Below are 14,130 nucleotides of genomic sequence, written 5' to 3'. Positions count from 1 at the left end.
TTCGCCTACCTTACCAGCTCCTATAGAAATTAAAACATACGGAGGGTTATAAATGTTAATGATAAATAGAAAACTTTAAGTAGGTTGGAAGAATTTGTTTGAAAAACAGGGAATAATCAGTGTTTTGTTGGCATCGGCAAAAAAACGATCTCAAGGCAGCACTTGTCGAGATCGGCAAATGGCGAGACTGGAGATAACACGAGAGACGTGATCTCGACGGTGGAAGTGAGACGACAGAGAATAAACGATGTACGCGCTGTTGAAAAACAATTTGATCGTCAATGGCAAGCTGATAGAGAGAGGTAAAAAAGGGAAACTGACCTTTTTATAAATTAGATTCTGTCCGAATCGCTGTCTGGCCAAGGTTCCGATATTAAAACGTGTTATTATTTAAGGTGTGAGACTAAGGAGGTTTCACAGACGCTGTATCTGCGTCTCGCAGTATTCCGACTGGGAGGACGTCCGCAGGCGGCCGGCGCAGAGATGGAGCCCGGTCGTCGTCGGCGTGAGGCTCTACAGCAGCGAGCCGCTCAAGCCGTCGTCGAAGGTCGAGGAGACGGTGACTGCGCTCAAGGAGAAGGCGAAGGAGCTCCCGGTCGCCGCTGACAGCAAGAGCAAGGCGGTCGCCAAACCGCCCAAGAAACCTCTGAAGCAGCGCATCAAAGATGAAATCCTACACTACTACCACGGCTTTCGCCTGCTCTTCATCGATATCAACATCTCGCGGAAGCTCCTCTGGAGTCTGCTCATCGGAAACCAGCTCACGAGAAGGGAACACAAACTTGTAAGTTTTTCATTTTAAACCGTATTGCACAATATGGAGATTCTTATTTAGCTATAAGAAGATAATCATTTACACTCAAATAGCATCACTACGATGATATAGGTATTTTATCATTGAGCGTTGATATTGGTATCAGGCACAAAAAAAAAACACCAGTGGGTACTTTACCTTCAATATAACCTGGTAACAGTATGATGATAATTTAATAAAACTGGCAGCAATCCATATACATGCTTGAACGCTTCACTCTTAGATGATGCTTGTTCCAATCGCAATTGATTTATTGCATCCAATCTTTGTCTCAGTATAAAGATATAAAAAGTTTTGCCTGTATTAACTTTAAAAAAGTGAATTAACTAATTTTTTTGTGTAAAGTTTTGGTTGAAATGAAAAAGTTAGTGCCACGAGCAGGATTTGAACCCATGACCTTTGGCTAAATACACCGCAGCTATAACCACTTGAGCTCGTGACTTTAGTCCCCTCGGACACAGACTCCCCATCTCAACCTACAACCTTTCAAATTTTACCTCCTTTTTGCCATTTGTTCAAATATAATGGATTTAAAAAGTTAATAACTTTAACTCGGACATCGGTTCCGTTGGTATTGGGAGGTGAATACACGTTGAATCAGCAATGTGCTTGGCCTGTCTCAAAATGCATCTTGACATTGCGCCATCTTCAGTGAGGAACCATTCTGCGTTTATTCATCCCACATTTAGCCATTTTATAAAGTTGCCCGCTTTCCAATATTCAATGTTTGATAGTGATTACTGAAAATTGTACGAACTAAATATGCATACTTGTGGTTTAGTCATGTTCCGCCATTTTGGTCTGCAGATTTTTGCATCTCACCATCTTTAGTAATTGATTTGTATTAATTCTCTTGTTATCGGGTTAGTTTATGCTATTGTATTTTGTTTTTATAAACTTATAAATGGGTTATTTCGAGATAGTGAGATGCGGTCTGGTGTGACGTAGGTTTAGAAAAACATTTCTTTTCTGACAACATTTCAGTCTTTATTGAGATCATCTTCAGGGCACCTCAGATTTATAAATATTGTTTAAATTATACATAGTAATATCTTATATGTATTTGTATAATTTAAACAATGTGTATGTATTTCTTAGTGGCTTGTTGTTTCACAATTCATGACCGCTCCTCACGACTTGGACGAATTATGAAACAACAGGTCACTGAGAAACACACATTTCTACCCGAGAGGAATGACAAAACTAACATGGGTTTTTACAAACTACCATCAAATGTGAACATCAAACCACTGTCACACTCGAAAACTTAGCAAGAAACCAGAAGAAACTAGCAGCTGCTACAAATCAATGGATTTTCTTACTAAAATGCCCTGAAGGTGGCCCGAATAAAGGTTGAAAAGTCACCTAAAAATGAAAAATGTGTTTTTCTAAATTAACTCATTCTTTGCCCTGAAGATGATGTCAAAAAAGATTGAAACGTTGGCACAATAAGGAAAATGTTTCATCTACATCACACCAGACTGCATGTCACAATCTCTAAATAATTATTATATAGGAGCCAACCTCTTTACGGCCTGTACACTGTGTCTAATACTGTTTTTTTTTTTTTTTTTTTTTTTTTTTTTTTTTTTTTTTTTTTTTTTTTTTGGCGTTATGAACTATGCATATTAGCCATGTGACAAATTCGTAAATTACACACTTATAAAAGGGAGTGAGGTGATGAACCTGTAGTTTAGGCTTTTTCGATCACTTTGGTCTGTCAAATGTGTTTCAGTTGAAAAACCTCAAGCTTACGAGGGAGCTCTAGAATTAAAAAAAAAATAAAAATAAATAATGGAGATGCACAATAAACCCAGTATTGGTCGTAGTGCATAGGTCGTAAAGAGGCTGGCTCCTGTATAATTCATGTATCCATTTGTTTATTTGTGTATTCCTGGATTTAAAGAAAACCCGACTAAACAGGATTGCATAGACACAAAGCGAAGATTGCTTCTTGTGGTATGCAAGGTATGAACATGTAGTTAGTTGGTTTTTGTCTGTCAGCTGCATTTTAGCTTACAGCTTGATAGTTTTTTTTCTCTTTCATATCAAGAAAAAATTATACTTTGAAGAGCGTGACCCTTGGAGCGCCGGTGTTTTTTCAAATAAGCCCATTTATATTTATATTGTACATTGGAGTTTAATCCACTGGCCCTGACTTCAAACCTTTGCCCCCCAGTGATGAGTTGCCATGTCAACATCCTAACAATTGTGACTACCACACTTTTTTTCTTAGTTTATCAGGCTAGTTTTTAATTGTTTGCTATCCTGTTAGTTTGTTTTGATCTTGTCAAAGGGATATGAAGTAGAAATATAATGTGGATTTCACAAAATAATAATCAGGGATTAGGTTAAATAGGAATCACCCAGACCCATCAGTGAATATGAGATTTCTTCTTTGGTTGTGGAGTAATGAATCTGTACTTTGGTCGAACCAATCATTTGGTTTTGATCTGTCAGAATGTGTTTTAGTGTCCCACCATATTCAAAGTTGATCCATGTGATTCATTTATAGGTGTGTATTATTTATAGTGTTCCAGTTTAGCAAGTTTTTTAATAAATTTGTGAAAGTCCAGGTTACATTGGCTCTTCACCTGACTAAGCAGGAATTTCATAGGCTCTGTGCGAAGATTTCTTCGTTTGGTCTGCAGGGTGATGAACATGTCATTTCTGATCATTTTGCTCTGCCCAGTGTGGATGTTTTGGTTTGTCAGAGGCATTTCAGCTTCTTGTCATCTTAGCGGTGGGGCTGTGTTATATGTTCACAAACGGTGGGTGACAGGTTCCTCTTCTGACAACAATCAACCTGGTGTCCATGTGCCTGGGGCTTAATGGAAATTTTTCCTGTGGCTGTTTTCTCTCTCTCAAAAAAACTGTTTTTTTTGTTCTTCGGGAAATAATGAATCCATTGGAGTAGTAATAAAAAAAAACCCACAACAATAAAAATTAAATAATAATGTCCTCTTTATGTGGAAAAAGGTTTAAAAAACAAACAAAACAAGTATCTTCTACAGTAATAAAAATGATCAGAAAACAAATTCACATCAAATAAACCATAAATTAAGTCTGAACCTCCTCCCAGACCTTTTTCTTCTGGTTCCAGGGCATTTTTCCTCTTGTACACATTGAACTTCCCTGCAAACTCTCTATTCCAGATGATAAGAAAAGAAAGTCCCCTCCAAAAAAAAAAAATAATAATAAAATAAAAAATTTATTTCAAAACTAAAGTCCTTTTTCACTTTTTTTCTCTGACTCGTTCACTCTGAGCCATGGGGGATCATAAGTTTAAGCCTTACCTGTCCTCACCAGCCGGGCCCCATCCTTGCCGATGTCACTGCTGAGTTGCCGGCCTTGCTCAATCTTGCCGAGGGCACCCTCGTATATGCCTGAATCTGTTCACACCAGTACATTTTTTTCTTCTTATTTGCCACTTGTAAAATTTGGGAGTACACATTAGTCATATTCTGTTCTTGTTCTTTGACTAGTTTTGCATGGATCAGCATCTAAATGGTTATACAAAATGACGCCAAAAGTATGAATTTTATTTCATGCTTTATTTTATTTTTTTCATTGATTTATTTTTAGTAACAGTATAGCTTAAACATAGCCAAGTAATATTTTTCTGTCAATATATCAAATATATAAACTTATATGGCTTAAAGTGTTTGAGATCCTGATTGTGCGATCAACATCAAGCAAGTGGATAGCCACGGCCTTTAATCATCAGTTGATTGACTAAAGCAAATTTGTAGTCAGTTTCCTCTAATGTATCTAGCTTGAAATAGCATAGGAAATCTTTATTTCTCTCGTACCAGGATGCAATGACTATTTTTCACAGTACGCTATTTTAAATCTGGTCTTGCTGGCACAGCCCCAGACTGGATAACATCAACAAAATTTTTTAACCTTTCATAAACAAGAATTTTGCTTTCGACATAACATCACAAATGCATCTTTGTTGTTAAGCTTCTTCTCTGTTTTTATTCACAACCCCTTGTTTTAAGTTTTTAAAATAAGTGTTATATTTAAATAATAAAAAAAAGGTGTCTTCTTCGTGGTTGAGAGAGCTTTACAATTTTTTTTTTATTTTTAAGCATTCAAATTCTCAAAAGAAAAGTCTGCGAAGTGGCAATAATGGAACCTTTCTTGGTACTAATGAGGCTAATATGTGTATATACGCCCGACAACCTGACCACAAAAATTATGTAAACTAAAAAAATTAATATTACAACACATTGCCACACTGATTTTTCTATTGCAACATATTTCATTTTGTTGCTTATACTCTTTTTTTCAAACTGATACTCTTGTTAAAGCTTTTACTGAAGTATATTAAACAAGATTTGGCCAAATAATTTGTCACATAGTTATATAGTTATATCATTAGAATATTGTTTAGAGTGACAATAATTAATATACTATAACAGGACATGATGAAATATTGTTAAAATAGAACTAACACTAATAGATTTTTTATAAATAAATTTGAGTTTATATATTGTTTTGATATTTAACACATGATCTTAAACAGAATAAATAAAATGAATAAGCAATTAGTTTTTTAATTAAATTAGTAAAATTATGATATGAATGTACTAAATGGACATCACATGGTTCAAAATATTTTTTTTTTAAATTACATTTATTTGGTATTTACACCTATAAGTGATGTATTAAGTAAATATGTTCGTATATGTTGAATTATCATTTGAGGCTCTTCTAGGAGAAGTTGCCCAGTGGTAACACTCCTTCACACTGATATCTTATTCAGTCTTCACACAATGAGCAAAATAAATATAAAAAATTATGCTCATGACATTTTTAAAGTTAGTGTTTAATTTTTGGAAGTCAAAATTTCTCTATCGCTAGGCAAAGAAAAATATAAAAGGCTTTAAATAAATAATATCTTTTAGTAAATTACTTGGCATGATACAAAAATTTATATCAGTGTGATCGAGGTGACAAATTTAAACTTTGGCTTTCCAAAATAAATAAATTGTACAATAAATAAAAGAAATTTTTTTTTTTGTAAATATATTAACATTCTACTACATTGCTGTAACATAGCAATGTCATGATTACTATTATGAGGCATATATCATAAAATTATTTTGAAATAGGCGAAGAACATTGTTAGAGTTTATACGTTGGAATGTATATAGTGATACATAAAGTATTAATATTTAAATAAATGCTGGGCAAATTTTCAAAACTGGTTTAACGGCAAATGGTCTTCTTTTTTTTGTTAAGAAGGCATTAAGTGGATATTATCTGATTTACTAAAAAATAAACTATTTAATTTACATAACATTGATAATAGTAAATCAAAGGAATTATCTGAAGTGGTGTAATATAATCTCATCCTTGCTATTAGGCGATTTGATATTGATAAAAGTTTTCATTTGATGTCCAGTTGAAGATATCCATCTTTATGACCAACATTCTTATCATTGATTAACGTATTTATCTATCACCTTCACTTGTAATTTTAATTTAAAATGATATTAGGGTGAGTCAATACAAATTCAAGAGTTTAAATTAAATTAATTTTACACTTTCGACTAATTATTGTCCATCATGGAAATAAATAGTTAAAATAAGTCCATTATATTTAGTGGTCTATTGACCAAATTACTTCTTTCAATTAATTAATGTTTTTATGTAAGGTTTTTTAATTTCAATCAAAACCTTACATAAAAAGAATAATTAATTGAAATCATGAATAAGGTTTAAACTCTAAAATGTCTGATGAGGGGGCTGGCACTTGAGTTCGGAAATGCTTAACCAAAAATAAACTAATTAATGGTTAAAGAACTTCAATTAAACACATAACTATATAGCTAAAATGCTCATTGGTTCTTTCCTTAAAGAAGCTATTGCTCGGAAGAGTCTGAATGAGCAAGGTCTACTAATGCTTGCTGTAAGATTGCATACTTAGTTACAATGGGGATATCTTTTCCGGTTTGCATTAAGTTACTGACTCTTAGCAAAAGTTTTTGTCCTAAAGTGCCATCTGGATGAGAAAGAGCGGAGTCTTCTGTGGTAAAGCCACGAGCTTCCAGTAACATGATAGCAATAGCATTGCCCATGATCAGCATCGCTATTGGCTTCTGTAGGGTAGTTTGCAATGGGTTAAAGGTCAAAATGAGTCTTTACAACCTTGTGCACCGTTACCAATATTAGTCAGTTGGGCAATTGCCATGATTGTCTAGAGCGTTTCGTTAAGCTAAAGCTTTTTAACTGATCCTAAGGCAGGGTATTCATCAAAGAAACTTGAAACTCAAATTTCATGAAACCGATTGATTTATTGAAATACCCATAGATATGCACGCTCGAGTTTGAAACAACGGTTTCAAAAACTCCCCCCTCTGCCCTTGTCAACCATACCTCAATATTATGTTTAGTTTTCCTCTGGTTATACAGCTAATGTATAATTTGTACCCATTTTCAGTATGTGGGGCCAACCAATTCGAGCAGTTGTTCAAAAACTTTGACATTGTATAAAATCTTTGGAACTTTTACTCATCCACACTCACTTCCTGAGGCAGTACATAACAAAGTATGAACCTAGTACTTAGCGAACCCAGATCTGCCTCAATAGGTTCACTGCATACAGCTGACCTTTAGATATCCCATCTCCCTTTTCGATTTTTCCTCCAATTTAGCTGATCAAACATGTGGTTTTGACAGCCTAAAATTTTCTTCTCCAATAACGCCACTATATTACCAGAATTTCATGCTCAAAATGGGAGAATTATAAGCAAAATTATTCAATTGAGTTTAAAATTAATATTATATCAATAACAGTAGCATTACATTGGAAGAAGTAGTAGCAGAAGTAGGAAATTATTTAAATAGAAATTTAGAAAAGTTGAGAATTTTTTTTCTTCTTTGACTTGGGTTAATAACTTCTTGTTAATATACGTTGTCCATGATTTTCCATTGTGTCATTACGATGGTTAAAATTTACAGTTATTCTTACTATCCAGCACTTTATTAAAAATGTAAGAAGTTGTGAAAAAAGGTACAATAATGTGAGACTATTATGTTCAAATTTCAAAAGATAAATTTCAATGGAAATATTCTGTTATTTACGTTTATTTGATTTATTTTTAGTTGGTGCGCACAGTGGGTGATTTATTTCGTATGGTGCCATTTTCATTATTTATCGTGGTGCCTTTCCTTGAGTTCACTCTCCCAATTTTTATCAAGTTTTTCCCTGGGATGTTACCATCCCATTTCCAGTCGGCGAGTGAGAAGGTGAGTCGAATTAGAAGTATTAAATATCTAAAATATAATTATATTCTGATATATACAGGAAGACAAGATCAAAAGATCTCTGAAAGTTAAACTAGAGATGGCCAAGTTCCTTCAACGAACGCTCGATGACATGGCTGTGTCGAGTAAAGGACATTCCTCTCAGGCTGCAAAGGAATTTGCACAATTTTTTGAAAAGGTGTGAAAAAGTCACTTTTCTTTACCATGCATCTGTTGTTAACTTTTTTTCCAAGACAATATCAATTTCTTCCAGGTCAGGACTTCCGGAGAAATGACAACTTCAGAAGAAATAATGAAGTTTTCAAAATTGTTTGAAGATGAAATCACATTAGACAATTTGCCAAGGCCTCAGCTTATGGCGCTGTGTAGAGTACTGGACATGAACCCTATCGGCACGACAAACTTTCTCAGATTTCAACTTAGGTTAAAACTCAGAAGTTTAGTTGCTGACGATATGGTAATTGAGCTTATAATTATCATTTAAGTGAAAGATAAATACTTTAATTTTTTCTTTTAGATGATTCAAAAAGAAGGAGTTAATTCTTTGACACAATCTGAATTGCAAGCCGCTTGTAGAGCAAGAGGCATGAAAGCATTGGGCGTTTCTGAGGAAAGATTAAAAGCTCAGCTTAGCCAGTGGCTGGACCTTTCCCTGACTAAAAAAGTTCCCCCTTCTCTTCTTCTTCTATCTCAGGTAGACTCGTATTTATAAAAATCCCGGATCGATTCAAACTGTATAAATTCCAGGCATTCATGCTTCCTGATTCAACACCGACCGAAGAGAAACTGGCAGCGACAATACAAGCTTTACCTGACGTAGTCGGCACGGCGACTAAAGCCGTAATCGGTGAACGTGAAGGCAAGGTAGACTACAAAACAAAGATTGAAATTATCAAGGAGGAATGCAATATGATCAGAGAAGAAAGGAAAGAACAGCAAGAGGAAGACCTTAAACAACAAGCAAAGGTTTTTGTTTTTTAAAATAAAAATTAACTTTTTTTTGTAATTTAACTTATTCTTTTTATTTTGTAGGAATTGGAGCAAAAGAAAGAAGAGGTTATGGTGGATTCTGCACCTACATTGATGGATAAAGCTAAACTCGTTGATCCTGTACTTAGAGCTGTTGTAGATGACATTAAGAAAACAGCGATCCGTGAAAAATTATTGAATGAAGTAACGATGCTTAAATATTTAAAACCATAAAATAAATATAATTATACCAATTTTTATTATTTTTTATCAAACTGTTTCTTAATTATAAACATAATTATAATGTTTTTGTAGGATGTTACAAACAAGGATATGGAAGCTTTAGAAAACGCGCTCGAAACACTAGGTAAAGACAGGAAGAAATTGTTAGTTGAGAAGGAAGAACTTCAAGAGCTTCGGGCTGAAATGGCCGAGTACCAAGAGGTACGAAACTCTGATATAAGAAAAACGACAACATTGATTATTGTATTTTTTAGGACATAGCTGACCTTCAGAAAATAACGATGGCGAGTGGCAAAGAGTCTGATCTGCAAGAGACAGTTGCGGCCAAACGCCTCTTCAGGAAGGTGAACAAGATGATCAGCAAAATGGAAGCGGTATTGCATACCCTTGAGAAAAAGGAACAGAAATTGAAATCCGAAGAAGAATCTGTTACTATGTCATTGGAAGCCGAGGAGAAGACACCGAGTCCTAAGAAAATGTTAGAACACCATACATTTATTTTACAAGATTTAACCTTTTCGGGACGAGACATCTCATTCAGGCTGCACATTCCCTGGTCCCAGAGACCTTATCACGTTTTTGTCTTTTAGGAACCCTAGCTAGACACTTGCATCATCTATTAGACTTAGGTTGTATCTAATGTGTAGCAAACATCTTGGTAGTTAACGTTGAACTCCCACACCATCTTTTCACACCCTCATCATAAATGAATCACTCTTTTTCCCCCCTATCTGTTCACAATTTGGTCTCTCTCTCTCTCAAACTTTTACAAAATTGTGACTCCTGCTTTCTGTAAAACCATTAGGCCCAGTTCACACAGAGTCAGTCTGTATGACTGTATGCGATAGTGGTATGAGGTACAAAAAGTATCCAGGTGACTCTCCTGGCGACTAGATTCAGTTGTCTCCCCGTCATCTCTTCTCGAGTGCCTCACCTCTTCCAAGTGGTTTAAAGATCTAGATGTTTGATTCTGTCATTTTTTATAATGGACAAGTTAGAAGGTGTAGCTCTTTGGCATTTAATTAGGCAAAAAATAAGTAAAAGTAGAGTAATGTGGGTTCCCCCATATTTCGCCATGCATTTTCTTTTTTTAACTTTATCTGCATAATCATGGTCTCTGTATCTGGCTCGGTTACCAAGCGTGGTATACGTTTGAACTAATGAAATTAGTTTCTCGTTATCAAAAATGTCACTTTTATCCATTTTTAAAAGATTAAAAGAAGGCATGTGAAACAAGTCAGGATGAGCGATCTGTTCGATACAGGATGTGTTATGTGAATGAAACCATGCCACGCAATGTCCCGTCAGTTACCTTCATATAGAAAAAGTATCAAGCGACCGAACATCCCAAACAAAAAATATGTATCTCATACCATCTGAATGACCATATCTGTCCTTAAGGCAGATTTATATTAGAATGTGCAGGGTACAGGACGGCTGTCTTACGGGGCACGTCAACATATTATCTCATTGTTTTCAAGTAGGAGGGTTCACATTAGAGCGGCCCCGGAGCCAGCCCGCAGCCTATGATTCTTTCCCCTTCCTATCACGTTGTCGCCCCATCCTGTATAGTATGAACTCCACCTCCGTCAGTAGTCAACAGAAGTGAAAAACATTGACGAGTCATTCTAAAATAGCCATAACACTTTTCCTCGTCATCGTTCAACTCCTTGTAGAGGGTAACGAATTCACCTTCTGATCCCCTTTTCTACCAAGCTGGATGAACAGCCCATCTTCTTGTCTTTTTGCCTTCTTCCTCATCAAGAGCTACAGCAATAGCTGCTAATTCAACTGTATTAAAGTTCATGTTATTATCGTGCGCGCGCACATACAAAAAGCACTCCCTAAGTGAACGCTAGTAAAACTGATGAAAAATTGAGTGGAAGATCCCAACCACTGCTGGTACGGGTAAGCAGCCCAGTGTAATGTAAATACAAACGCCTTACGGGACTCGTTCTCCACATGTCCCGTAAGATGCCCGTCATGTTCTAATATAAATCGACCTTTACTTTAACTGTGGAAAAACCATCTTTCACTCATGGCTCCAACAGGAGGTTTGAATTTAACCAAAAATTCCCAATACATCTGGGCACCAAAAAGGAATGGGAAAGAAAGGGAAATAACTCCCTCAAAAATGGCACCATCCTTTGGTACACAGATGGATCTAGAACACAGGAAGGTATGGGGGCAGGAGTGTTTGGACCCGGAACCAAATACTCAGAACCCATGGGAAAGCACACCAGTATCTTCCAAGCTGAAATTCATGCAATTGAAAGATGTATCCAATTCAATCTAAATAGAGGATACAAAAACAAGAATATAGCTATCATGTCAGATAGCCAAGCAGCCATCAAAGCACTAAGCTCAAATACCATTAGTTCAAGGATGGTGCTGAACTGCAAAACCAAACTAAACATATTAGGTACGCGGAATAAAGTCAGCCTCTGTTGGGTCCCAGGACACATGGGAGTAGAAGGCAACGAGAAAGCGTACACCCTTGCAAGGAAAGGGGCTGCCACACCGCTGACAGGACCCAAACCCTTCTGTGGCATAGGAATCCACACTATTAACGAATATCTCAGACAGAAGGGCAAAAAGAAAATAAGCGAACTTTGGAATTCACTTATTGCACATAGACAATCCAAGAATCTTCTAACCAATTTTGGCAAGAAAGAAATCACAGAATGTGTCAAAGGAAGCAGGAATAGACTGTGAATCCTAACAGGATTCCTGACAGGACACTGTAGATTAAATGGATATCTAAAGAAAATTGGAATAATCCAAGATGGCACATGTAAAATCTGCAAGGAAGCAGAAGAGACACCAACACACTTACTAACAAACTGCGGAGCTACATTAGCCCGCAGGAGGAAGTGTTTTGGGATGTACAATGTGACCGAAGACCTACAACCACTGAAACCGGGCCTATAAATCAAGTTTCTTGATGAAATAGGACTCACCGATGTGCTTTAGGCAGAGCACAGGGGATACAATAGCTCTTAAAGGGCGCAGTATACCATACCCTGAAACATTATATCTACATCTACATCGTACTTTCATCTAGCTTTTGTCTCTGCCATTCCCAATCCTTTCTTTACCCTGCTCTATTGTCTGATTTTTTCACCTCTTGTCTGCCAAGTGTCCTCAGTTTTAGTAATTTCAACTCTGTATTTATGCAGAGTTGAGCTAAATAAATCAGTAGTCAGTATTTGTTTTGCTTTTAGGTTATTATGTTTTCCATTGCGTAATGAAGATTTTTTGAATCAAATAAATATACTCTTAAATACTACATTTTTTCTCGTTACATTTATTTACATTCTTTCATTGTAAAATATAAATTGAAATTGATGCGTAATGAATATATAAATCAGGCTGGGGGTTCATGTAGGGACCGAGGATGTAGATAGACAAGGGAACACGTTTTAGCCTCTAAAAACTGGTGAGAAAAGCATAATGTTTTTTGGTAAATATTCCTGTGATTTGGATTATTCATACACACTGCGATGGTTTTTGAGGCCGTACTTTATTAACATTGTATATTTTAATTTGAAGTTATAAAACTGATTATTGGATCTGAATTTAACATCACCTTTTTAGAGAAGAGTCTTTGCGGATTGACGACCTTATAGCAACAATTAGAAAAATACAAGGAGTACAGGTGTCTAGTCTTGAAAGATTGACGGAGGTATTGAGTAAAATGGATGCTGATAGAGACGGTATCGTCCGAGTAGATGTTCTTCTCAAGGTATATTTAAAATTTTAATATCAATTTTACATTCGTACTGAAAATTTTGTTCATTTCAGATGTTGGAATTAGTGGGAAATGAGAAGGTGAAGTTGAATAAGAAGCAGGTCGATGAGTTGATCGAACTTATCGATAAGGAAGAGGCGATTGAAATGGATGAGTCGATCTACAGGGCGTTAAAGAAAGGGAGCGAAGACGAGTGCAAGGATCCGCCCAGTCCTTTATCACCCCACAGCACGACGGTGGGGCCTACTTCAGGCAGTAAACAATCAGCTAATTTGGCCCATCCTATAGCAGCATCAGATGCAAATAACTGTAAAAAATCATTGTCTGAACCTAACAATATGTCCAAAGATGGCTTACGATAGTATAATAGTAAATTAGGTGTAATGTTTATGTACAATGCAATTTGTGGCATCTGCCTTGATTTGTCACGACGCCAGTCAAAACAAAACACATTAACTTTAAAAAAGAATTGTAGGTATTGTATTATAGTCTCTCATTTTTTTTTTTTTTTTAATTTTATTCTTCATATTTTTAATTCAACTTTCAGTTTTATGCTATTTTATTGTTTATAGTTTTGATGAGCGTACATATTGTGAATACAGAAACTTATTTTCCTTGTTGACAAAATTTATTTATTTATTGCAAAAAGTTCTGTGATAAATGTTAGAAAAGAAAGTTGATATTGTTTTTACCATTTATAGTATATTATAAAGTAGTATAGCTAAAACGTACGCTGGTTTTACAAACTGTGAGGCTTTCCCACCCCCCTCTGTTAACTATGTAAATGTTTTCAAGAAATAATAAAAAGAAAGTTATTTATTATTAATTATGATATTTATAATTCCTTCTTTCAATTTATAGGTGTGATGTCTCGATTAGACTTCAATGTTCAGTAGGAGGAATCGGGAATTCTTTGCTTAGGGTTGATAAAATTTTACAAAATAACATTTTGTATAGTACGCTGAATTTATTTTCAATCTTGAAAACACGTTGTAATAAAGGTTAATTACCTGCAAGATTCTCGATTCCAGTTCTTGAAATTTGACTTTAAAAAAATGCAAGATTTATCTGTGGT

At 35.5% G+C, this 14,130-nt stretch overlaps 1 protein-coding gene across 1 annotated transcript; it reads left to right on the top strand.

The window, feature by feature from the left end:
• The first annotated feature begins 43 nt into the window (after nt 1-43).
• Nucleotides 44-13,881, top strand: LOC106661656 (mitochondrial proton/calcium exchanger protein). The gene is made up of 12 exons (XM_024228750.1): nt 44-302; nt 396-784; nt 7,931-8,074; nt 8,133-8,270; nt 8,346-8,549; nt 8,610-8,786; nt 8,840-9,058; nt 9,125-9,265; nt 9,377-9,505; nt 9,559-9,782; nt 12,902-13,049; nt 13,109-13,881. The coding sequence occupies exons 1-12, from the start codon at nt 248-250 to the stop codon at nt 13,415-13,417; spliced, it is 2,277 nt and encodes a 758-aa protein (XP_024084518.1). The 5' UTR covers nt 44-247; the 3' UTR covers nt 13,418-13,881.
• Nucleotides 13,882-14,130: the final 249 nt, after the last annotated feature.

The sequence above is a fragment of the Cimex lectularius genome, unplaced genomic scaffold (assembly GCF_000648675.2).
Source record: "Cimex lectularius strain Harlan isolate CLEC.00 unplaced genomic scaffold, Clec_2.1 scaffold312, whole genome shotgun sequence".
In the NCBI taxonomy this organism is placed as follows: Eukaryota; Metazoa; Arthropoda; class Insecta; order Hemiptera; family Cimicidae; genus Cimex; species Cimex lectularius.
This window is presented reverse-complemented; position numbering and strand designations above follow the sequence as displayed.

What these genes read in the sequence shown, in the direction of transcription:
- LOC106661656 (XM_024228750.1), top strand. Translation starts at nt 248, where the DNA reads ATGTACGCGCTGTTGAAAAACAATTTGATCGTCAATGGCAAGCTGATA. An exon ending in CTCTTCTTCTTCTATCTCAG is followed by an intron (nt 8,787 to 8,839) that starts GTAGACTCGTAT and finishes TATAAATTCCAG; the next exon opens with GCATTCATGCTTCCTGATTC. An exon ending in AAATGGCCGAGTACCAAGAG is followed by an intron (nt 9,506 to 9,558) that starts GTACGAAACTCT and finishes TGTATTTTTTAG; the next exon opens with GACATAGCTGACCTTCAGAA.